The sequence below is a fragment of the Cervus elaphus genome, chromosome 5, assembly GCF_910594005.1.
Source record: "Cervus elaphus chromosome 5, mCerEla1.1, whole genome shotgun sequence".
In the NCBI taxonomy this organism is placed as follows: domain Eukaryota; kingdom Metazoa; phylum Chordata; class Mammalia; order Artiodactyla; family Cervidae; genus Cervus; species Cervus elaphus.
This window is the reverse complement of record NC_057819.1, coordinates 112,271,568-112,296,518: the sequence shown is the minus strand read 5'-3', so window position 1 is coordinate 112,296,518 and position 24,951 is coordinate 112,271,568. Positions and strand designations below refer to the sequence as shown.

The 24,951-nt window shown below is 39.4% G+C and overlaps 1 protein-coding gene across 6 annotated transcripts in view; it reads left to right on the top strand.

Annotated features, from left to right (window-relative positions):
• Positions 1-24,951, top strand: part of IKZF3 (IKAROS family zinc finger 3) — a 90,219-nt gene that overhangs the window by 58,924 nt on the left and 6,344 nt on the right. For 2 of the 6 annotated variants that reach the window (XM_043904431.1, XM_043904430.1), the window contains exons 4-7: positions 2,610-2,870; positions 3,784-3,951; positions 5,965-6,081; positions 15,524-15,640. In XM_043904431.1, the coding sequence (XP_043760366.1) occupies positions 2,610-2,870; positions 3,784-3,951; positions 5,965-6,081; positions 15,524-15,640 (663 nt within the window). Of the gene's footprint in view, positions 1-2,609; positions 2,871-3,783; positions 3,952-5,964; positions 6,082-14,762; positions 15,410-15,523; positions 15,641-24,951 lie in introns of those variants that run through there. The other 4 variants (XM_043904433.1, XM_043904432.1, XM_043904435.1 and 1 more) reach the window with 3 other exon arrangements.

Below are 24,951 nucleotides of genomic sequence, written 5' to 3'. Positions count from 1 at the left end.
ATGGAATGAATCTCTTAGTCCTTAGAGCAGACTAGTTTCTCTTCTAGTAGTTTTGGTGGACTATATTTGGAGACTAGGTGCTAAGCCCAACAATCTCTCAGGAATCCCTTTTGTGTCTTATATACTAATGTATTCTAGTATTCAGCTTTGTTTATCTTCACACGGTAAACCATAATGAATTGTTGATCCTCAGTAACCATGCAGAGAGGCCATCCGTATCTTTTATCTAAAACTGGTAAGACCGCAAGAGCAAATCAGGAACTCTCTTGGTCCAGTAAGTCCAAGGGACTTCCTCAATTTCCTGTTCATGTGCTTGGATTTGTTCCCTTAGAGCCCTGAGTCTCAAATACTGTCTTCCTTGTTCTACAGCTAAGTCCTCAAGAACAAAAGCCAAGGATTTGTTTTGAGCTAGGTCGGTATAGTGTTGAGTTCTAGGTCAAGCCCATTAAAGCCAAAATCCTGAGAGAAGGAGCAACCTTCTTATGTCTTGTGTTTTCAGAAAGACTCAAAACACTGATCTTACCAGATTTTAATTATCATGGACCACAGAACAGCCTGAGTCTGTTCATATTAACATTTTATAACCCAGATGAAAAGGATCCACTTCTGCTGGCCTTTTCTATATGCTGTTTTTGGTTTTCAGTAGCTGAAGTTTTCCGTTGAGGTTGTTTTAAACGCCTACATGCAAACTGAAGAGCACTCAAGCTTTGGTGGGATATCACCCGCAGCTGGAGTGATGGAGGAAAGAGGAGGGTACAAGCTTCAGGTGCATCCTTCTCTTTAAAAAAAAAAAATTTAAAAAGCAAAAACCACTTAAGGAAACAAATTCCATCTGAAAGCAGGCAAGATGTGTCCAAGGAAGGGGATGAATCTCTCTCCATGTAGGAAATAGATATCAATTCATATACAATCCAGATGCATAGGATGGGCCACTTTGAAACACACTGGATGTTTCCTGCAGCCCTGCATCTCTTCTAATCAAAGAGCAAAAGGTTATGAACCGTGAACCGTGGTGAGAAGCAGCGGAACAGTACTGCCGCATGGCTCCTCTGTTGGTGGTTAGGCCCTGTCTTGCTCTATTAAGCAAACACAGTTAATATAGATGAAAGGTAACCTTGATAGAAGTGAAAATTGAAACTTGAGTAGAAGGTAGCAAGCCAGGCACAGCTGCAGTTATACTTCCTCCTGTGTGGCAACAGGAGCTGCACTTACTGGTGTTGTTTGGAAGGGATGTCATTTTTTTAAAAATCTTTTCTTCAAAGTGTTTTGGTCTTTAACATCTACACCACTCACGAGGGAGTGTGGAATATGATATAAGGAGCAAATTAGACTCTATGTGTCAGAGTGCAAGGGCAAATCCAAGTTCATTGTTCTAATTCCAGTTCATCTGCTATTAACTGGCTGTGTAACTGTGGGCTAGTCCCCAAAACATCTCTGTTCCCGGATTTCCTCATCTGAAGAACAAGGGTTGGATCAGATGATCTCTGAATTCTCTTCCAGCCCTGAAATCCCATTGACTTATGATTCCCATGGAGTATTACAATTTCCAGTTTTTAAGAATGAATTTTTTTTAAAGTGAGCATTTATGCAGCATGTTTTATATATGAAAAATCCCTTATAAATATTTATTTTTATTACATCAGGCAAATATTTTAGGTTTTCTTAGTATCAGTACATAAATTTTTGCCTTCTTCATTTCTTATGTTCTTCAGCTTAAGAGTGTTGCAACTCTTATTGAAATAGTACTTGATCAGCCAACTTACTTGGGCCAGCCACACCCCTCCTATCCAGTGCTTTATTCTAGGGCTTCGAGTTTAGCCCTCCCTAACTTGGGTATTGGTTTTTGGTGCTGTTCCCCTTGCTTAGGTTGAGCTTCATTTACCTGTGTCAATGAAAGTGACTCCTTAGAAGGTTATGTTAAAGGATTACTTCTCCTTTTATCTTTCTCAACAGTATTTCACTAGTACTGCCAGCTTCCTCTACGTTCAGCGTTGTCTCTTTATCAGTTCCAAGAGAGAGAGAGAGATAAGACTCATTTTAGCAGTTTGTATACAAGGAAGGGGAAGAGGCAAGGCATGGCTTAAAATCAGGAAAAAAAAAAAATTTGTTAATTATTCAACTCTCAGTGGCGTAAATTAGATGCAATTGAAGAATTAAAATAGTATTTTCTTCTTGAAACCAAAGAGCACATCACCTTGCCTTGTAATTGCAGCCACCAAAAAAGGTAATAAATCTGAGAACCTTTCTTCTCCCCCGGTACTGGAGAAAAATTGCTCAAAATGTTTTTTTCATAGTTGCTCTGAGCAGTCATAGCTAAAATCTGTTATCTCTAATTTTCTGAATGGCCTAAAATGCTGTCATCTATTTTGCGTGTGTGTGTGTGTGTGTGTGTGTGTGTGTATACACGTGTGTCTTGTGTTTTCCCCTGACTGTGGCTCTGAATTCAAATAATCAGTGATCATCCTAATGCTGTTTTCTTGTTTTGTAGATGTACAATATTTTTAGCTTCATTTGGTATTTAATTGTCAGTTGTGGGTCTCTGTTCTTTCAGCTGCTTTGATAGCTGCAAAAACAATCATTGTTCATTTCTTGCATTTTCCTCCCTGCAGATGATTCAATGAAAGTGAAAGATGAATACAGTGAAAGGGATGAGAATGTTTTAAAGCCAGAGCCCATGGGAAATGCAGAAGAGCCTGAAATTCCTTACAGCTATTCAAGAGAATATAATGAATATGAAAACATTAAGTTGGAGAGACACGTTGTCTCATATGATAGTAGCAGGCCAACCAGTGGCAAGATGAACTGTGATGTGTGTGGATTATCCTGCATTAGCTTCAATGTCTTAATGGTTCATAAGCGGAGCCATACTGGTAAATAGTCTGTTCTATCCATTGTTCTGAAAACTGTCCTAATGCAACCACATAAGAAAAGAAGTGGTGTAATTTAGAACTTAACTTTTGATTACTTTTCATTGATTTTTTAAATGATTCTGATGTCTCTTTCCCTCTCTGCATTTCCATTTACCTAGTGATTTTTATTCCTGCTTCACCATGCATTTGACAAGCATATCACAAATGCTACGAATAAGACTGTAGAGATCAGGGTGTTCTAGGTCAGCCAAATAGTTTTCTTCAGTAACAAGTGGGAGTTAAATTGTGTGATATGCTTTTTAAGCATCTTGCATATATTTTGCGTAACTTTTAAAACAGCAGATCTCCTTATTGTATTGGGTTCAAATTTGGTAGATGAAAGGATTCAATTTTTATTAACAGTTTAAAAAATTTATTTTCAGGCAACAAAAAGGCAGTCTATAGAGATGCATGCAAACTTAACACTCCCACCAAGCCCAATAGATTTCATCTAACATAGGCTATGGAGACTTTAAAAAGCATTTCTTCAATTAAAAAAAAAAAAAGCATTTCTGGCTCTCTATACCTTATTAGGACTTCAGTCTGTGACTCCTTTTATAGATTGAGATTATTTAAAAGGAATGCTAAGTAATGCAAAAAACTTAAGTCTAGAAAGCACTTCTAAAGCTATTCATTTTTTTTGCTCTGATCCAAGGCAAGGTGATACCTAGCCTTGCCAGATGAGTGTTTTTTCTCTTCTAGAAGGAAGATTCCTTAAGTCAGTCCTAGGCTTCCCTTGAAATACAGCTTCCATCTGATCCCAAAATGAACAGAAACTATCTTAAACATGAGCTTTTGCCATAGGCATCGAATCTGTGCATATGCTTCGCCAATTGCCGGGTGATCAGAAATCTCCTTTTTGTCCTTTTTAAAGGTGAACGCCCATTCCAGTGTAATCAGTGTGGGGCATCTTTTACTCAGAAAGGTAACCTCCTCCGCCACATTAAACTGCACACAGGGGAAAAACCTTTTAAGTGTCACCTCTGCAACTACGCATGCCAGAGAAGAGATGCACTCACAGGTCATCTTAGGACACATTCTGGTAAGTGAGAGCAATGAGCATTCCATATCTAGTAAATATGTGTTTCTCCGTGCCCATTGAGGAAACTAGAAAGAGTTAAGTATGGAGGCTTTAATCTGTCACTCCGGTTCTGAAGGGTTACAACAGCAGAGACCTCTAGGGCTAATTACACTTCCATTAAGACATTAATTGCTCTCCGTCTGGCTCAATGGGGATGATCATCTCCTTACCATCTTTGCACCCCTAGAGAACAACACAGTCAGACAGGAGAAGCCTGCACTGTAAAAATGCTTTTTTAATTTTTGCAAAAACATTATAGCCTTCAGTATTTTTATGGCAAACTTTATTAAAAGATTATTTTTCTAAAAATATACACACATACTATTCATTCAAAAGTCTGGATAAAGTAAATGATGTACAGTTTGTAAGTTGTATAAAACTGTAAACTGGGTATGAATCTCTGTTGAGGGTAAATTTTGGCTAATCTGGGCTTATTTGGGGAGTTTGGGCCATTCTAGCCTAGACTTTCTTTTTTTTTTTTTCATAGATATAATTAAAAATATAACATTATATTAGTTTTAGGTGTATATGAGCTAAATTTCTTAAACCTAACTTTCTTCTTGATCACCCAATTTATTTTTAATCTCTAAAAGATGAGCAGCAATAAGAATTCATAAAAAGCTATGTTCTCTCTTGATGTTTTCACTCCTTATTTTAACCACATTAAACTAACATTTAGAATTTCCCTCCTAGAAAAATAAAACTGGGTTTATTTTCAAATTTGGGACCTCATGTTCTTGATGTTATCTGACAAAATTTTAATTTAAGGGAAAAAAAAGGGCTTGTTTTTATGTTAATCCACATTCTGCTTTGACTAAAACCCAGCCCTAAACCCGCAACTGATCACAATTCAGACTAAGGATTAAACAAATGAGCCCCAAGAAGACCCACTGTGAGAGATGGTAAAGGGTAGAAAGGTTTCTTTTACAGCTCATTGTTCAAAGTAGTGAGTTAAGGCTGAGTTTGGTCCCATAAATTAGAGTAGTTCTTTTCTATTGCTTTTTCCAGGTAAGATCCAACAATGGCAGTTATTTTTAAGATTCTAGAGGACCTCACTTTATGTAGAAACTTAACATTCCTGGCCCCAGAAAACCTGCATTTATTTTAATTTGTGATTCCATAAGGATCTTTTAGTGCTTTAAGCCCAAAGGCTCTATTTTAAACAGAGCAAGAGGACTTGAAAATAAATTCAAAAAAAAAATCTCAGTCCCTAAAATTCTGAAAAATTTCTGGTGTACATTTTATTGACAAGTCAGAAAGGTGAGCCCTGCACACAGAGTTGAAGCTATTATTTATAACAGTAAGGCATTTGGAGGAGTTAGGAGATTAAAGGTGGCCTGTACTATATGGATGAACTTTTGAGGAAATTTTTGCTTTGTCTTATAAATTAAGATGAAGTCATTTTTTGAAATTCCTTCTTATTTCTATTATTCAAAACGACCCTCAGTTGGTTAGGTCAGTTTTTATTAATTGAGCCCAGACTTTGCTATAGCCACAAGCTACATTTATTGAAATAGGTCAGTGCTCTAAAAAGACTTTTAGTGGCTAATATCCACAAACTGCAGCATTCTTTACTTACAGCCAGCTGGTTGTCACAGAATACAGGATCTCTTCCTACTTCATTCTTAAACCACACGAATCTCCTTGAAAAATAAAATGTTCCTTTTTGTATTTTTTTCCTGAAGAAGCAAGATTGGATTTGGAGCCAAAACACTGTGCTCCAGGATAGTCATTAAGTCTAAATCCTTTCATTTGTGGAAGGAACCTATCCTTTCAAAGAGTACATGACAATCATAGGCTATAACCTTGTTTCAGTTTACTGAATTTAAAAGTAATGTAGATGCACAAGTATCCAAGTTCTCTGACTTCTCTCAGCAGTCTCCTTCCTAGGGGACAGTTTTCACAGGGCCCCAATACACCGTTTGTTCTATAACCCCTGAGGGTCACTGAGTGCCCCTTGTGCTCTCCTTATAGTTGAGAAACCTTATAAATGTGAGTTTTGCGGAAGGAGTTACAAGCAGAGAAGTTCCCTTGAGGAGCACAAGGAGCGCTGCCGTACATTTCTTCAGAGCACTGACCTGGGTGAGACTGGTGAGTTCATGCAACACCTGTTCTGGACATATTTAGTGAGCACCTGCTGTTCTAGGTGTTAGGTTGCAATAGTAAACAAAATACAAAAAAACCTGCCCGCGTGGAGTTTATATTCTCATTGGGAAAAACAGACTAGAAACAAAATGAAAAAGTAACATACAGTTTTGTTTGATGTTTTGTAAGGTAGTAATTGCTATTGAGAAAAATAAAGCAGGTACTGGGGGCTGAAGGTGAGTTAGGAGAACCATCAGCCAGCTGACCTTTTAACAGACTTAAAAGCATGAGGGGAGAGCCCTGCAGATCACTAGGAAAAAGCAAGTGCAAAGGCCCTGGGGCTTGAATTCAAAGAAGTGTAATCCTGTGTGGCTGGAAGAAAGTGAGTAATGGGACGTGAGGCCAGAGAGGAAATAGGAAACCAGATCTTACCAGGCCTTGTAGACCATTGTAAAGATGTTGGCTTTTACTCTAAGTGAAATTAAAAATCTTCAGAAGGTTTTGAACAGAGAGGTGACATGATTGGACTTCTCATTTGAAAAAAAATCACTCTACTTGCTACTGAGAATAGGTTGTATTGGGAGCAAAATTAGAAACTGGGGAGTCCAGTTAGGAGGCCATTGCAATAATTCAAGCAAGAGAAAATTGTCTTGGCAACTGTAGAGGTGGTGCAAAGTGTTCTAACTCTATATAGTATAAAGATAGAACCAGCAGGATTTCTTAACAGATTGATGTGCAATGTGATGAAGAATGCAGTTGCCATTAACTGAAATGGCAAAGATTGAGGGTAGAAGCAGCTTAAGGGGTGGCTAGGGCAGAGTTCATTAAAACCACAAGGATTTTCTTTGCACAGGGCCCCCAAATCATGTACTTGTCCACTCATATGATTTATTGTGATGTTTATAGTTGGCTCTGGGAATTTCATATTTTATTCCATGTTTTGAATTACATGCCTGGTGGCAATTGGTTGAAACACCAGATGTCTTCCCGTGTATCAGTTGTGGTTTTATTTCCTTTCATTCTTGAGTTGAAACGACCTGAAACCTTTTTGTGTAACATCCCTGCAGTTGTCCTTTGACCCATATAATTGACCATCAGCCTGGTTGGGCTTCCTCACTGATAGCTCAGTTGGTAAAGAATCTGCCACAATGCAGAAGACCCCAGTTCAATTCCTGAGTCAGAAAGATCCCTCGGAGAAGGGATAGGCTACCCACTCCAGTATTCTTAGGCTTTCCTGGTGGTTCAGACAGTAAAGAATCTGTCTGCAATGTGGGAGACCTGGGTTCGATCCCTGGGTTGGGAAGATCCCCTGGAGGAGGGCATGGCAACCCACTCCAGTATTCTGGCCTGGAGATTTCCATGGACTGTATAGTCCATAGCGTTGCTGGACATGACTGAGCGACTTTCATTTCACTGGTTCTGCAGCTTGGATTGCCTGCTATTTTTATTTGGTTACTTGAACCAGTTGCTTATTTAGAGTAGGTATAAATCCTCATGGGATCTGGTGCTTGATGGTAGTAGTTGCAATTGAATAGTTTAAAAATTCTAAAACAGATTACAAGAATGTGACAGAAATAATGTGAAACTCAGGAAAAATGGAGTGGAAATCTTGAGTAGTTTAACTGTACCCGTTTTGAGTGAAAGGAAACTTTTGTTTTAGATAAAGCCTATTTTATGGTGTTAGGAGCTGGCCAACTGAATTCCATTAGTGTGCACTGCTTCTGCTTTTTATCCTGATGGCATGCTTAGTTTTATCAAGGAGTTGTATTTCCTTCTTATTTTTAAAGAGAAATGTTTACTCTTAAAAACCTAAAACTTAGGTTTTGACATCTTTAAGCAACATGCTTAAGCTTAGTCAGCTGGGCATCGTTACTTGAAGTTCCATATTTCAGACAATAGACAAAGCTCTTACTGTGAGAAATTCTCAAGTTATGAAACTCCGATATTCCAAGTAGAATCATTAATATTTAAAGCAAGACAAATTAGAGAGAGCATCTGATCCCACCTCTTCATTTTAGAGTTGAGAATACCGAAACTCATCAAAAATTCAATGACTTGCTTAAAAATCAACAGAACTTTTGTTGTTTTCATGATTAGCTATTTTTTTATTTTCAAGACATATTGGGACATAATTCATGTGCCATTAAATTCACCCTTTTAAAGTGTACAATTCAGTGGTTTTTAATGTATTCAAAAAGTTATACAACCATCACCACTCTAATTTCATAACATTTTTGTCACTTTGAAAGAAACCCTGTACCCCTTATCAGTCACTCCTGTTCCCCCCTCTTCAGCCCCCATCAACCATTAATTTACTTTCTGTCTCTAAGAATTTGCCTATTCTGAACTTGTCACATGAATAGAATCATAAACTGTGTAGCCTTTTATATCTGCCTTCTTTCACTCAGCATAATGTTTTCAGGGTTCATCCATGTGGTAGCACTTCATTCCTTTTTATAGCTGAATAATATTCTATTATATGGATTCACTGCATTTTATCCATTCATTTATTAGTTAATGGGCATTTAGTTTTTTTCTACTTTTGGAAAAATGACTTTATTAGTTATGTGTTTTTGAAGGTTATATATTATTTAGTTAGCAAAAGTAGAATAACACACATACTAATTAATAGACACTTTCGTATGTATATATGTCTTGATTGTCCTGGAAGTAGGGGAAAACATGAGTAAAATATCCGCTATGAACAATAAGTTCAAAATTAGTGATTTTGAAGAAAGGTTACCACCTTACTTCCTACCCCCATGACCTTTTTAGGAATTTCAAATTAGAAAAGTGGCAATAGAGGGGCTTCCCTGGGGGCTCAGTGGTAAAGAATCTGACTGCCAATGCAGGAGACACGGGTTTGAACCCTGATCTGGGAAGTTCCCACATGCCTCAGAGCAACTAACCCCCTGCACCACAACTATTGAGCCTGTGCTCTAGAGCCTGGGAGCCACAACTACTGAGCCCATAAGCCCCAGCTGCTAAAGCCCGCACATCCCAGAACCTGTGCTCAAGAGAAGTCACTGCAATGAGAAGCCCACACACCACAACTAAGGAGTAGTCCCTGCTTGCCATAACTAGAGAAAAGCCCAAGCAGCAGTGAAGACCTAACATAGCCAAACATAAATAAATTAAATTAAATTTTAAAAAAGAAAAGTGTTCAAAGAACTTTTTTTGTTATCTTCAGTGGTATAAAGTGATTCAGGAAATACTGAAATACAGAGGTTGAGTTAATTTGCATTTCATAGGTTGGTTTGATGAATGCATGCAAAACACTTAAAGTCTCAGCAAAAAAATAAAAGGCTAACTAAGTCAGCAAGTTTTGATTAAAAAAAAAACAAATATATTGTTATGGTGGTTTCAGGTTAGAAAATGTATAAAGTCACAGCTTAATCAAGAATGGTTAAACACTGCATGTCATGTTTATCTTTGATATTTCAAATAGTTCTCATGATTTTTCCTAAAATCCAAAATATAAAGAATCTTTGATCGAACACAAGCCAATCCTTTGATTATTGTCACAGCTCCCTACATGGTTTCTATTGTTTCCTTCTTAGAACTGGGAGTCCAGGTCTGGACATAGTGTTCCATTTTGAACCTGACCTATATAGTGTCACCAGTGGTACCTCTTACTCCTTTATCTCTAGGTTTTTTTCCTTTTTCTCTTTTTTTTGGTTGTACTGAGTTTTCATTGCCACACTTGGGCTTTCTCTAGTTGCAGTGAGCTGGGGCTACTCTTCGTTGCAATGCACAGGCTTCTCATTGTGGTGGCTTCTCTTGTTGTGGAGCACCGGCTCTAGGGTGCGCGGGCTTCAGTAGTTACAGCTCACGGGCTCAGTAGTTATGGCTTGTGGGTCTAGAGCGCTGGCTCAGCAGTTGTGGTGCACAGTCTTTAGTTGCTCTGCAGCATGTGGAATCTTCCCCGACCAGAGATCGAACCTGTGTCCCCTGCCTTGCCAGGTGGATTCTCACCCCCTGTGGCATTGAGGAAATCCCATCACTGGCTTTTAAAGGGATGATGCTCTCCTGTGGATGTGGCACTTATTCATCAAGTGGTGTTGTTCAGTCGCTCAGTCATGTTCAACTCTTTGTGACCCTGTGGACTGTAGCACATCAGGCCTCCCTGTCCCTCACCATCTCCTGGAGTTCTCCCAAGTTCTTGTCCATTGAATTGGTGATGCCATCCAACTATTCATCAAGTGCTTCCTGTAAGTTGAACTGCAGCCTACTGTGAGAGCTGAGCCTTGGGACAAACCTGCCCCACTCAGGAATCAGGCCCTTATGGAAGCAGGACAAATGAAAAGACCTTGGACTGGAGACCAGTCTGCAAAAGAAGATCTTGTTGGACAACAAGACTCCTGCCTTTGCTGATCATTTTCTTTTGTTCTGATAGCATTCGTGGCATTCTCATGGGCCAGGCTCTGTGTCAGAGCTATTTGTAAAGATGAGTGGAGGTTAAGCCCCTACCCTCAAAGAACTCAGTCCAACAAGGGATTGAGCACTGGATCTATTAATATAATATAAAGGTCTAACAGAGACACATGTAATAGTGTTACTTCAGCTCAAGTTTCTATACCAGACATCATCAAGATACTCCCAATTCTACTGTCTTAATGGAGTATATATGAAAAGAAGAATGAATATAGACAACCACAGATTTCATTTTCTCATTAGCTTGATCCTTATTCCAGAAAGGGACTAACAGCTGGTATAGAGATTCATTTAGCCTCATTTCACACAAATTATGAATACTTGGAGTGGGACATATTTTTGTATGACAATGAGTTCTAGCAATAACAAGATTTTTAAAGTAATTGAATAATTATATTTATTTATGAATCTAGAAGTCAAAACCTTTTATCTTCATCCTCATTGCTGTGGTTGAGATAATACAAGTATGAGAATTTCAGAAAAAATCCGTACTTTTACCAAATAGCAGTCCAAAGAAAAAGCTGAAAATGTTTTAAATGTCTATTTTCCCAACAGATTATTCTTTTTAGAAAGTCAATACTAACTCACAAGTAGTATTCATTGTACATGCTCAAAAAGGCAACGGTTTTATGCAACTTTTTTGTTAGAACCTGGCTTGGTCTTTGATAGCAATCTCTTGTTAGACAATTCTTATTGCATAATATCACCCCTTTGTTCTACTCTCCATCAGCTACTGGCTGACCACACTATAGAAGAGACAGGAAGCAATGCCTCTTATTTGAGCTCCATTTAACGCTTCAAGATCTAATGAAGGATTTTGAACAAAAACACAACAAATTATATAGTTAAATCTACAATCACTTTGAAATAGAAATGACATCATGCAACCAGTTAACTAAAAACCAGATGAACTATTAACACCTGTACAGAGATTAAAAACAGTAACTTATTCTATAATTTTGATTTCGTATGAGTTTTATTATTTATTTTTCCAACATGTCATTAAAATCATTTTGCTAATGAAAATGGTTATCTCCCCTGTTAATCCCCTCAAGGTTGCTGGAACCAAGTCAAAGTAACAAGTAGCAAGTAACATGAAGGGGAACTGACCCAGAATTAGTCCTACTCCTACTATGCTCACTGATGAACCAAGTGTGCAAATTGTTCCTTGCCACCATCCCATATTCCCCACACCCACCCCTTGCAACATTAAACTGCCAAACACCACCCAGGAACGGATTTCCTATTTCGTCATTTAAACCCATTATCTTGTTCCCTTACTATCTTGCCAAACTGGTTTCCCTCTACTTAAATTCTGAGACATGATGTGGCAAGATAACAAGTCTAGACTGTTTGTATAAATAGACAGTTGGGTCTTAAAGTTGAAGCAGAGGACCAAACGCCAAGTCCTTTTTTTTCCCCTTTTCAGTCTACTGCTTAGACTCCTTGTAATCCCAAAGAGATTGTCTTGACTCCAAAGCAGTTCTTTTGTGTTTTACAGGGTGCATCATTTAGTACAGCAGTTGTCCAATAACTGCAAGGCAGTAGACTGAAAGGTTGGGGTAAGAAAATGAGAGTATACCATAATCAATTGAAACTGTAGCCTTTGCCTAACTTGCCAATTGGAAAACACAGTTAATTTAGTTAAGATTACCTTAATCTCTAGAGTATGTGCACATATACACTGAGGCTTGGCATCATGAAGCTGATATTTTGAGTGAATGGCCCTGCAGGAGGGTGTTGGTAGATGGCAGCCCTGTGGATTAGGAGTTTCAGGGACTTCCCTGGTGGTCCAGGGGTTAAGAATCTGCCTTCTAATGCAGGGGGCGGGGGTTCAGTCCCTGGTCGAGGAGCTAAGATCCCACAGGCCTCTCGGAATGGCAAAAGAAAAGAAGATTAGTAGTTTCAGAGGACTCCTTTCAATCAAATCAGAGTTGTGGAGTATGGGAGAGTCTCCCCGTTTGCCTCGAATTATCTACGTGTCCATAAACACTCCAGAATTTTATCTTTTTAAATGTCAGGCATTTGGTCACTGATTTCCAGAGTATGATTTACCTAGAAATGACTGTCAAGACAAGCTTGGTGAGTAACCAGGGATAAAAGATGATGTTATCTCTAAAGGTTGCCATTTAGTGACATGCCCCAATTACGTTATTCAGGTCATTGTATACCCGCCTTTGCAGCCTCCCAGATATAGAGTATATAGAATATGTGTCCTCAGAAAGATGCTTGTGGTGATTGATGGTGACTTTGGACTCCTGAGAGCCAAACGGGAAAACCAAACTGACGGCATAATGCTTGCAGGAAGTCCTGGGACTGACAAATCTCTGGGTGATAATGGGGCCGTTAGAGGAGTGACTGAAAAAGAGTAGTGGTGAGATGGGGAGAAAGCTTAAAATTCCCAAAGTACTGTTTTTCATTCTTATTTTACTATGAATCTTTCTGATAATAAATACGGGGGGCAGGAGTGGGGTGGGGGAGGACCTTACCTAGATTTAATCCCCTCAAGCTTGCTGGAACCAAGTCAAAGCACAAACTGAGCTGCCTCTTCGACACTCCTAAGAAAAGCCTCCTTATAACAGCCTCAGGAGCTTACTTCAATTCCAGGCCTTTGTCTTTCATCTCTCTGCTCTTGGGGCTCTGGGTAGTGCCACATCTGGTGGTGGTTTGTGTGAAAGGAAATAATATGTATAATAGTTTCCTGTTTGGTCATTTAAACCTATCCTTTTGCTGGACAGAATTTGACCCACTTCGCTCAACAGCAGCGTCCTGTCACTAAAGTACCTGTTATTTACAGTGATCTGTCAGCTGAAGTCACAGTGCTTTACCACTAGCCCCAAAGCTGCCCATCCCCCTTATTTGGATCCTTCTTATCTTCATTTATACAAACAGTGTTATTATAGCTTAAACTGGAGGCTGGGATTTATTTCTTTAGAGCACAGAATTATTTTTGATAAGAAACAAAGTCTAGTAAATATGGTCATTGTCATCAATCTCTTCTCTTATTCATTTTTGGAGCCAGATTTCATTTTATTCTTGAACTTTATTCTTGAATTTTATAATTTATTGTGTAATGACTGGCAAGGAGTTTTTAAAAAGCAAAACCAAGAAGGTGCCAATAATAAAATGAAAACTATTTAATACTTTGAATTCTTTTTTTCTGATTTGGCTCTGATCTCTCACCCTGGCTATTCTTGACAGTCTTGCCCTTGAGGTCTTTCTTTGTCTTTCATTTGCTGCAGAGATGACCAGTTTTCTTCTCTCTGGGCGCGTCCATTTGTGGTTCTGAATGTCCCAGAGACCACGAAACTTGGAACATTATTTCTGTATATAGTTGTCATTGTTCAGTCGCTCAGTCATGTCCGACTCTTTGTGACCCCAGCACAGCAGACTTCCCTGTCCTTCACCATCTCCCTAGAATCTCTTCATACAGTAAACTCTTTTAACTGCACAATGAGTACTGACAATTCCTAAATCTGTTTATATATTTGGGTGGGTGGGAAATTCCACTCTGCACTCATCACTTGCTTTTTACTCTAGTCCCATAAACTGATTTCAGTTTCTTCTTCCTTAGAGACATTGGGAATGTATGGATACTTCATTTACTTTGGACCTCCGGAAATGCTTATGATAAAACAGAGAGAAATGTTTGTAGCCTCACAACGTGTTTGCTTAGGGCAGGGATGTGCATAACTATGACCCTCAGGCCAAATGCAGTCAGCAACCTACTTGTGCACATTAGGACTAAATATTTGTAAAGTGTAAGGGAGAACCAAAGAGTAGGAACAGAGACTCTATGTGTCCCACAAAGTTTAAAATGCTCTCTGACCCTTTATAGAAAAAGTTTACTGACCCCTACCTTGGACTAGCATCATATGTTAAAATTTAAAGCCTTGTATTTAGAGCAGCTGGTGTCTCTTTGAACTTCAGATGTAAACTCTTATTGGGTACTGCGTGCTATACCAGACTAAATTATACTACATTTATTCCAGTTTGATTTTATGTCGGCACTATTTATATATTATTTCAGTGCTTCTCAACTCTTGCTGCATCTTAAAAATCATCTGGAAAGCTTTAAAAATACTGTTGCCTAGGCCCCTACACCAGAGATCCTGATTTAACTGATCTGAAAGGGGACCTGGGCATAAGTGTGTCTTATATGCTTTTCAGGTGATTCTAATATTCAGGCAGGTCTGAGAACTACAGACCTATACCACTTGAAGGTCTGTTTGTGGATTGACAATCAGACCATATTGTTAGGCAGTTTTTATTCACATTTTTCATTAGAAATATTATAAAGATCCATTATACAAATTGCCCTATAGTTTCAAGACAGAAGTGTTGCTCAGGGAAATTTTAACCGAGACAATTTTGAAATGTGAAGAGCATAAGAAACAGACAATGCCGAGACCAGAAAAATAGAATTTAAAAGATAGGAACTGAAAGGAGCATGCTGGAAAAAAAAGAAAAAGAAAAAGAAAAAACCACTCAGAATTTCAATACACAAATCACTGAGTAGATTTCTTGCTGTCTGGGTAAGTGTATCTATTTTCAAAAGTGCTATTAACATAAACAGAGCAGTAAATCTGGGGCACCATCCTTTTTTTTTTTTTCAAAGTTGTTAAGAAGAATTATATCAGTCTGCAGGTGTCACACGCAGTTACTCAGAATCAGAAAGAAGGCTGATCGGGGGTTAGAAGATCTCCATCTATCTATCTTTTTGCAACCAACCACGTCCAGGCTGTTTATTTAATACTTCCTCTTGCTAATGAAGGTACTGGTTGGGGATGGGTCGGGCTTTCCCATGTCAGCATAAGACTGCAAGATTTGAATGTGCCCTGGTGTTGGCTTCACTGACCACAGCAGGTACCCCAAGCAAGAATCTGAGCAGTAATAACAGGTAACAACAGAGTTTGCATCAGACCTCTGACAGTTTTCCTTCCAGTGTATTTCTTTTTCTCTCCATTTATCATCGTGTTCTTTTCCCTCTTCTTTTTTCATTTTTCCAAACCAGCAAGTGTGGAGGCAAGACACATCAAAGCAGAGATGGGAAGTGAAAGAGCTCTCGTTCTGGACAGATTAGCAAGCAATGTGGCAAAGCGAAAAAGCTCAATGCCTCAGAAATTCATTGGTAAGAATACAACCCTTTTTCCTGCTGTTGTTAGCAGATAGTTTGAATGAGATAACATAGGATGCTTACTACCCAGGCCTTTCCTACTTTAATCTCTGTTAATCGATTTTTCCATTTACAAGTTTTATTCTTTGGGATTCACTTTGATAACTAGAGCAAATAAAATATTTTTAACTAAAAAAATATTAACTACTAAAGGGAGGAGTATTTGGTATCCAGTATCTTAAATGAAGTTGGTGTTAGAAATGCTGTTCCTTCCTCTTTATTTTGAATGACATATGTTGCATGAGAGAGTTTGTGCAATTTACACCAGTAAGATGTTCAAGATAGCATTTTTGTAATCTTTTGTAATTATATTTTACAAGTTGGTTCCCTTATCATGCTCAAACTTTTTTCAGGCTCTAAAATGTATTGCTATATTTTCTTGAATTTGATTGAGAATTGGTTTTAAAAGAATGTGGTTGAGAATGCATAGATTTAAATAACAAGGTTTGATTTAGTCACTTGTCTTACTGGAGTTAATTTTTATACCATTGGTTTTCACATTGTCAAAAAACACAGCAAGAATGAGATGGCTAGGAAATAATTATGTCCGTTAAAGTGTTAGGACTGCCAAATGGCAAAAATATTTTGTTGAACTCTCCCAGATGTTTACATAAATGTGACTATGATATTTAAAATAGATTTGTATTTGTGGAGTAGGCAGCTGAATTGAATGTATCGGTTTTGCTATAAATTGAAAGTCAGTGATATTGAACAAAAATAGTTATCACACAAAAATAGACCTTCCTCAACACCAATAATATTTTAGAACCCTGTCAGTCTGTTTTTCCAAAGCTGTTGCTACTATTGATTTTTTACTTCAGTTCTTTTGTGTTTATTCTTTTCAATAGCTTTTACAGATATCAAACACCTGCCTGGTTTTTTAATCTGATTAAATTTTATTCTGGTCTAGATAATTTCTAAATTCTGGTCTAATTAGTTTTTTAATTTTATGTGAATTATGGAGATATATTGAAGGAACCCATATATTTCAGAGCTACCCAGTTTGGTGTTTATGCTTATTTATTTTATGTTGATTGGCTGAGAAGTTTTTGTATCCTTTTAGTTATTGTAAGAATAAATCGTGTCAGACTAAAGTTGGTGCATTTCAGTTTAGAGAGACTCTTTCCTCATTACCATCTTCCCTCTCCTGGAGGGAAGTGTCAGAGGACATACAGTGACTTCCATATGGAGTTTAGGCACAGTGGACAAATCATGACACCATGACATTATATTAAAATATTGCTCATACATCTTTTGAGCTGTACTTGTGTAAAGAGGTTCTGGCTGGAGTACAAAAGGAAGCTTGAATTATTCTTCTGTGCCGTGAGTGTAATGTAATTTGGGGGATGTTTTGACTGTAGAAATGGCTGCAGCTGATGTAGGTGAAGGAACGTGGGGAGAAATGGGCAAGAAAAAAATGTAAAGTGACTTAATTTCAATCCACTTATGGTCAATGCATGTTGGTCTAAGAGAATTAAAATATGAGAGAAGGTACTTAGTTCATATAATTTCCTTAAACCTGTCCTTGAACTAAAGCCCTACGTAATAAGTTGTTTTGGTATTTTCATGGGTTTAAAAACACATGTTTCATATGTGCAAGTCCATGCCATTTTACTTATTGCATCAGGGATCCGTTCCATTTGTTTAAGACCAGAGGGTTTTCACTCTTCCATTTCCAGACTCAGGAGAAATGCTGATCTGGTAGGTACTGATTTCTCTCATATTCTGAACCATCATGTTCTGTCTGTGGTGGCATCAGGAAACCAGTCGAGTTAGCTCTTGATTTGAGCTGAGGCAGCAACTTCAGGACTTCGGGGCCCTGAATAGATGGGGGAACTTTTTTTTTTTTAATTGTGATAATATGCAGTAGGAAGAGCACTGGATTAGGAGCCAGAAGACCAGGTTCTGATTCCAGTTAAGTCATTTCTTAACTTGTGTGTGTTTAGACAAATCACATAACCTTTCTGGGCCTCTGTTTCCTCATCTGTGAAATGAATAGACTGAACGGGTGATGAAGTGATGGAGAAGGTCCCTCCCAGCTCCATCGTTCTGTAAGTCTGTAAGACGAGGTATAAAAGCCAGCAATTATGAGCACCACTTTAAGTCAGTATGTATAACTTCAGATCACTTTTTTCTCAAGATTGTATAGATATGATATATTATTATATGTTTGTTGTATGTTATAAACCATATCATATAATTTAGGGTGTTTTTATTTTAGAAAGATGTCATTTAACGTGAGTATCTATAAAACAGCTACATTAGTTCAACATTTATGTATTTTACTTAGTATATTACTACTGATTCATCCACTCTTTTTCTCCATTCATTTATCATGCAAATGTCTATAGAGCTCCCGCCATGTGTGTGATAGTCTGGTTCCTGAGCACTGTTCTCATCTTCTAGCATTAGCTTATATCCTGAACCTTAAGAGATTTTTTAAAAAAATAAAACTCTCTGAATCACTTAACTTAATCAACCTTTTTGATAGAAAAGAGTAATTTCAAAGGGGAACTAAAGGAACATTATGACACCATGCAGTATTCAGGATGTAGTGATATAAGACATGTGGAGCTAATATCTTCCCTCCCTCTTTTCTCTCCTCTATTTCCTCTCCAAGGCACCATTTTCTGAAAGGATTCAGCTGCCAGGCAAATGGCAATGGGTAAAATGTGAAGGAAGAATGAGTCACTCCCTTTAATCCTGGCTGATGGTTGCACAGCTTCCAGACCAGCCTTGGCTTCTCTGACCTCTTGAACTGTGAGGGTAAAGGTGAAGATTATACCATCAGGTCAGCCTGTTACTTTCCTAACAGGCTTGAGATAATTACCCATAGAAAGCATGTTCACCCATTAGAGATGAACTGAGGAAGCAGGATGGATTGTATTGTCTAAATGCATTTAGAAACACAGAAACATGCCTCTGTTGAAGAGTAAGAGTAAAATTAAATCACCCAAGGAGGAGAAAAATGAAATCACCTCTTTTTAATTCTCCAAGAAATGTTGTATCACTTTCTATAAAATGGGAAATAAATTGACACACATTCATTAGAAATCAGCATCTTTACGTCATCAAAATAATTCTTCTTAGTTGTTCTTTCCAAAGGACAAGAAGACCTTGCTTTTAGCACCTAACCCCCTTAGGGACTGTCTTTTCTCTGAATCTTATTCTCCGGTTACAGACTTGCTTGACTATACTTCTAACTAGGCCATCTTCAAATACTTGGCTCAAAATAGAGGCCAGATTTCTCTCCTGGAGGGAGGAGGAAAATGACTACATTTCTGCATATTTCTTTTTCTGATTTTCATTCTTTCTCCAAAAACAGATGTGTTATTCAGACCAAAGTGGTTACCATAGCATCTCCCTATTTTTTTTTAAATTTCATGTATTACTTTATTAAAGGAAGTTTCCACGTTGAAAAGAACATGAAAAAAGATCTCACTCACGCCTGGTAAACATGTCATGAGGTTTTGACACTTCAGCAAACACTGTCGGTTCTCCCTGTGAAGGAACTAATGAGAAATTGTCTGCTTTGGTTAACAGGGTGACAGGAAGCAGTTTTAATGCCTATTTCTAAAAGCAAAAAGTATGTCCTCCCGTCCCTTCCCAAAGGGCCAAAATCCCTAATCCTATAAGCATCCAAAGTCATAGCCTTTTTGAGCTTGAAGGAATATTAGGAACCAGTAGGTGAAGTTCGTCCATTAAGGGAGGAAGGGGGATGGGAAAGATGGAGAGACGCAGCTAGCAGGTGCCAGAGCAGGGCCAGAGCCTGGGTCTATAATGTGCTGCAGTGAAGGCCTTCCTTCCGCAGAAAGTCACCCGGGGCCGTACATGTCATGTGCGCTACACAGGGGCTTTGAAAAGGGGAGGATCTAGTCACTGAAAGCGGGTGGAAGAAAAATTCTTGACGAAGGCCAGTCATTCTCTCTTAAGGGTGTGTTTTCTTGAGAAAAGAGCTGTGGTGACTCCATCAGGGCAGATGACAACCAAAAGCACTTCACAGTGACTCACAGAGGACAAAGGCTTCTGCAGCACCCGAACGTGGTCTCCAGCTCTGTTTTCCTCACTGCCACCCCCACAACTCTCTCTTTTCTCTCTCCTCCTTCCTGCTTCTTGTTCTGTGGCTTCCTACCCTCTGTTCTCCTCCTGGAAGAGGTGTTTGCCACTTCAGTCTCACTTAGAGTGAGATCAGAGCCATCACCATCATCAGATATTCCATTTACCCTACTTACCTGCCCTTTTCTAGGGGGAGGATATGTGCTTGGAGTAAGAGTAAGCGATGATGCACGTGGGAAATGGTATGAAGGTATCAGCAGATACAATTAAGTGATTTGAAGAAGCCTAAAGACTTAATGAAAACTCTGATGTTTCACATTACCCTGTTGTGATGATTATCACATCGGAATTGTTATTTTTCTAATGTCAAAATCATTTCTCCTCCTCATCAAAAAAAAAAAAAAAATCTTTCAATGGCTTCTCATCAGAATAAAATCTAAACCACCCAGGCGTTCTGAGCCTTTCACAATCTGTCTCTAAGTTGTCTTTTCTAAATGTATCATTTCAGCCAACTAATCTTTTAATTCAGCCGTAATGAACTACTCCCACTTCTATGTTATCATTCTTTCCATGCTCGCTGTCTGGAATGCCCTCCCTCCCATCTGCCCTAAAGCTCCATGTGGTCTACATTCCCATACTGTCCTGAGTCCTCTCTCTGTCCTCCTCTTGCAATCCAGGCGGGTTTAACAGTCTGCTTTTCGTGATATATGTAACTGTCTCCGCCACCATCACTTCCACCACCTCAGATTTCAAGCAGACTTTAGAGGAAGAATAAATTAGTATTTGTCCCATGTTATCTGGCATATTTGAGGTGTGGTATGTATTTTCCTGTCTCTGCTATCTTGGCTACTCTATACTTTGTCCCACCACGTAGTATTAAGTACACTAATATGTAAGGAAATTGTGCACATGCTACATCTCCTGTTGGATTGCAATTAAGTTTGTATTCTTCAAAGCACCTAGCATGGTATGAAGCTAACAACAACAACAATAATAGATCTACCACTTATTGAGTGCTCACATGTGCCAGGACTCTGTTAAGCACTTATGGACATCATGACAGCTCTACGCATCTAGATCTTTATTGAATGCATGGTCCTGGTCCATATAGAACAAAGCATAGTTGCTTTTCTATGCTTACGGAAACCATCCCAGCAGAGAATCCAGAGTCATTGCTGGTGGTGGGATTGAGACGCGGGTGAGGTAGCAGCCAGGAAACAGTTAATGCTCAAACACTTACTGAAGTACATGGGCCCATGGATCACATCTCCATTTACCAGCTGAGCAGCCTGTGCGAATTAGTCAACTTGTTTGTGCCTTAAGTCCTTCATCTGACTAAGAGATGATAATTTATCTTAGGTTAAATGAGACAATATACTAAGTACCTAGGACGGCACTGGGTATATAGTAGGGCTCAAAAAAATAGTAGCTATTCTTCTTAGTGTTTACACATAAGGCCCACCCAGTGCTTGGTACTGTGAAGTAGAGAAGTAACCAGGTTAGAGGTGTGGATCTTGTCCCTGGATGCCCAAGGCAGAAGTCTGAATCCACGTGCCCAGCTAAGGTCCCTTTTAGCTCTAGGCTAGGATGTACTTTCAGGTTGGCATTTAGCAACCAAAGACCATATGCCCTCACCACATTGCCACAACTCAGGATGGGCAGATGCTCAGTTCAGGGTTACCAAAAGACTAGGCAGTAGGGATTGACACCTTTAAAAGGAATCACAGGTAGGGAACAGCCCAATGAGACAGCCTGGGTTTCTAAACTTAGGACTTGTTGTTGCCATTTGTATTCTCATTGGAAGAAAACCTCCACTTCAGCCCGAAGCTGCTCTCATTAATCACACAGAAGTGTGGTTTGATTTTGACTAGAAGCTGGACTGGAGGCTCTGAGCAGGTTTGGGAGCAGTTACACTCTTGTGGTTTGACTAACCTTTTTTATGAGTGTGTTACTAAAGAAACGTGAGCTGCTGGCTTTTCAATTACTGTAGCTTACCCCTCCTGAGTTTCATACACATTGAGTCATCGTGTCTACAGGTGACTGATAATCATCTGCACTACTCAAGTTACCGTAACTCGGAGATGAGGGGATCTGATGAGGGCAGGTTGCGTGCACGTGAAGATCTGAGGCTCTCCCATCTTCTTAAAAATGAACAATGGTCTGCGTTAACCACAGAACTCAGTCGCATATTTCCACATCCAGAGCTGATTTTCCTCTTGCTGTTTTGCCTCTTACAACCTTAGCACTCAGCTGTTTTTTGACATGTGCTGCAGGTGGTAGAGACTGTGAAATCGTTGGCCTAAGCAGGCGAAACAAAATCTTGGGAGAAAGGATAAAAGCAGAGGTTGGGATGTGTCTGCCCCACCTCAGAAAGTTTCTGGAGCCTCTCTGATAGGCGAAAAGATAAAAAGACTTCCAGAGATTCCTAGTATTTGGAGGAACTGAGTAGAGTTAGCTCCACTGGAAAATCATCAGTAACCTTGAAAAGGCCAGGAAACCAAAGTTCATCATTTCTGTGTCACTTTCAGGGGAATGAATATTTGTGACTTAAGCCAGCTTTCAAGTATTCCAGTCTCATTCTTCCAAACAGCTCTGATCAGAGACACAGCCAGTCTGGCCCTTGAAAGAAGAACTATTGATTACTTTGGCAAAGGTCTTTGTTTCTGTTCCTTTTTATTGAGTAGTTAAGGCACGGTGATTTTCTTGGCATATTTTTTCCTCTCAGGTATTTGTCTGGAAGCTGTCAAGTTGGCCTTAAGGTAGGGGGGGATGCAGGACAAATCCGTCTGATTAGGTCTTTTAGCAAGTCTTTCTGTCTCCAACTTCTCACTGTTCTGGTCCACCTTACACATTGCTGTTACTTTAATATCCTTAAAATAACATTCTGACCGCAAGCCTGTCTTGCTCCAGAACATTAGAGGTTTGCCATTGTCCAGATCTAAGCCCTACTGTTTGTTGATTGTTCAGAGTGGGCATCATTTGGTCCCACCATGTGTTACCTTTTTTCAACATTCCCCAAAATGTTGGAGGCAAAAGGCTAGGAGGCTCACAGGGCATTTGAAAACCTTGATCTACGTGGCCAGAAAATTATTTTCTTTTTAGTTCTCTTTGAATCTTCCTGATTATACCAAGGAGAAAGCTTTAGACTTTATTAGATGTTAGTTGTCTTCAACACTAATCGCACACTCGGTAAACTCTATTTTTAGCAAAGAAAGAGGGGATCTTTGTCTGCAGGTACTTACAGTATCTGATCAAACTTTAATAAACTGCTGTGTTTCGTTGTCTTTATTTTTCATAGTTAACCTTCTATTTGTGGCAAGTGACCCTGGTTTTCCATTTATGTTGGTGATATAAAGTTTCCTTAAAAAAACAAATTTCTTTTAGCAAAAAAGGAAAGAAAACGCAAGCCAATTCAAACCAAATTAAAAAAAAACCCTAATGTCTCCTGAGAGCTTCAGTGTGCCTGGTACTGTTCCAAGCTCTTACTAGTTCAGGTAGATACAATCATCACCCCCATTTTACACGAGGACAGGGAGCCACAGACAGGTCAAGGAACTCACCCCGCTCACACCTTTAGTAATGGTGAGGCCGCAGCAAATCCACACCGGCTGACTCTGGGGCTCTTGCTCTCAACCACCGCACTGCCCTGGGGCGTTGCTCCTGCGCGGGGCGGAGGAGTAAGTGAGGTCTGAGGAATCCTTTGTGCCGTCCTTCCTGATACTGTATCCAGACTCTGTCACTCCTCCCTGCTCATGTCTTGGATGGTCCCTCGTGTCTGTCTTGATTCACGCTCATGTCTCAATTAGGATGTCTCTTCTGCCTCTCTGAAAATCTAAAATCCAAGCAGTTCATCCAGACCCTTCTCAAACTTTAGATTTTCCAAGAATAATTTTCCTTCCGAAAGTACTCCTGAAGTTTTTGTATTCCCTTAACATTTAAATAGATAGTTTGTGCCAGACTGCCCTGCCCTTGCCTTATAATCATTTTTACAGAAGACATGTTCCCCCATCCCCGCTTAAATGCCTCAGACATGGCATTTAGAATAAAAGCTTCTGTAGAGCAAGGCAGCCCTTTCTAAACTTTTAGCATTTATTTTTCTCCAGTCCCAGCTCTCCAACTCTTGCTTCTCTCTTCCTAGGTTGGCGAGTCCTCAAGAACAGAAGCTGGTTCTTTCAGTCCCTTTTGTCTTTTTGTGTTTTTTCCTGCCTGAAGCCTTTACTGTGTGGCAGTGACAAGTTTTGGAATCATAACATGCTTCGGAAATGTTAGGGAAGAGAGGTTATCATTTAACAAATCTCTTAGCATCCAGTGTCTACAGAATGAAAAAGCATCAGGAGTAACCTTGGCCTCACTTCCAGCCCTTGACATGTCTTCCCCACTTTCTTGTGCCTCCACCAGCCACTCACCACTGAGCTCACCTGCCATCACTGCAGACCCAACTTCTGCCTTCCCCGTGGCCAAAGAGCCTGTTTTCAAACCAGAACACCCACACGCCCTGAAGGTGGCTAAACTCTGTTTTCAAAATTTCTCAGCAGTTTGACATGAGAAGTAGGAAAGGGTGACCACAAATAAATTTTTCAGTTAAGTGTGAGATAAGTCCTGATGATCACATATGTATCAATGACACATCTTTTCAAACAAAAGAAGAATAACACACTTTATGAGGACAAACATCATGATCTTTCATCAAGAGAGCCTTTCTAAAACCCCCTGCCTTTGAAGTGCTTTTATTTAAATCTCAGTCAATCTAATGACCGATGTGTTTCAGGAGTGGTAAGTTGGAGTTTTGGGGGCTATTTTTTCTGCCTCTGCAGCTATTTAAAAAACTGCCGAGGTCAGAGCATCCCCACTTTTTGCAGCACATCCGGCCCCCTGGCTCCCTAGTATTAACAAGCAGAAGAGAACAAGCAAACTAAGAGTTCAGGAATGGACTGCATCTTCAGAGTTCACGAACAGTAGAGATGCAGAAGCCCCCACACTCCTGACACTGGCAACTCCTCGCCCCCTCCTAAGCCCCCTCCTAATGTTCTCTTGCTTCTTTTCTCCAGGGTTCCCCTCTGACATGAGCAGTGAAAACAACTCACATTGTAGCCTCAACTTAGTGACATCTCTGACTCCCTCTTGCCTGCTGGTTTCAGTTATTTTGACTGTCCAAACATGTGCTGTCAACCACTGTCCCTTGAGACTTCAGCACTGTGCAGGACCATTTC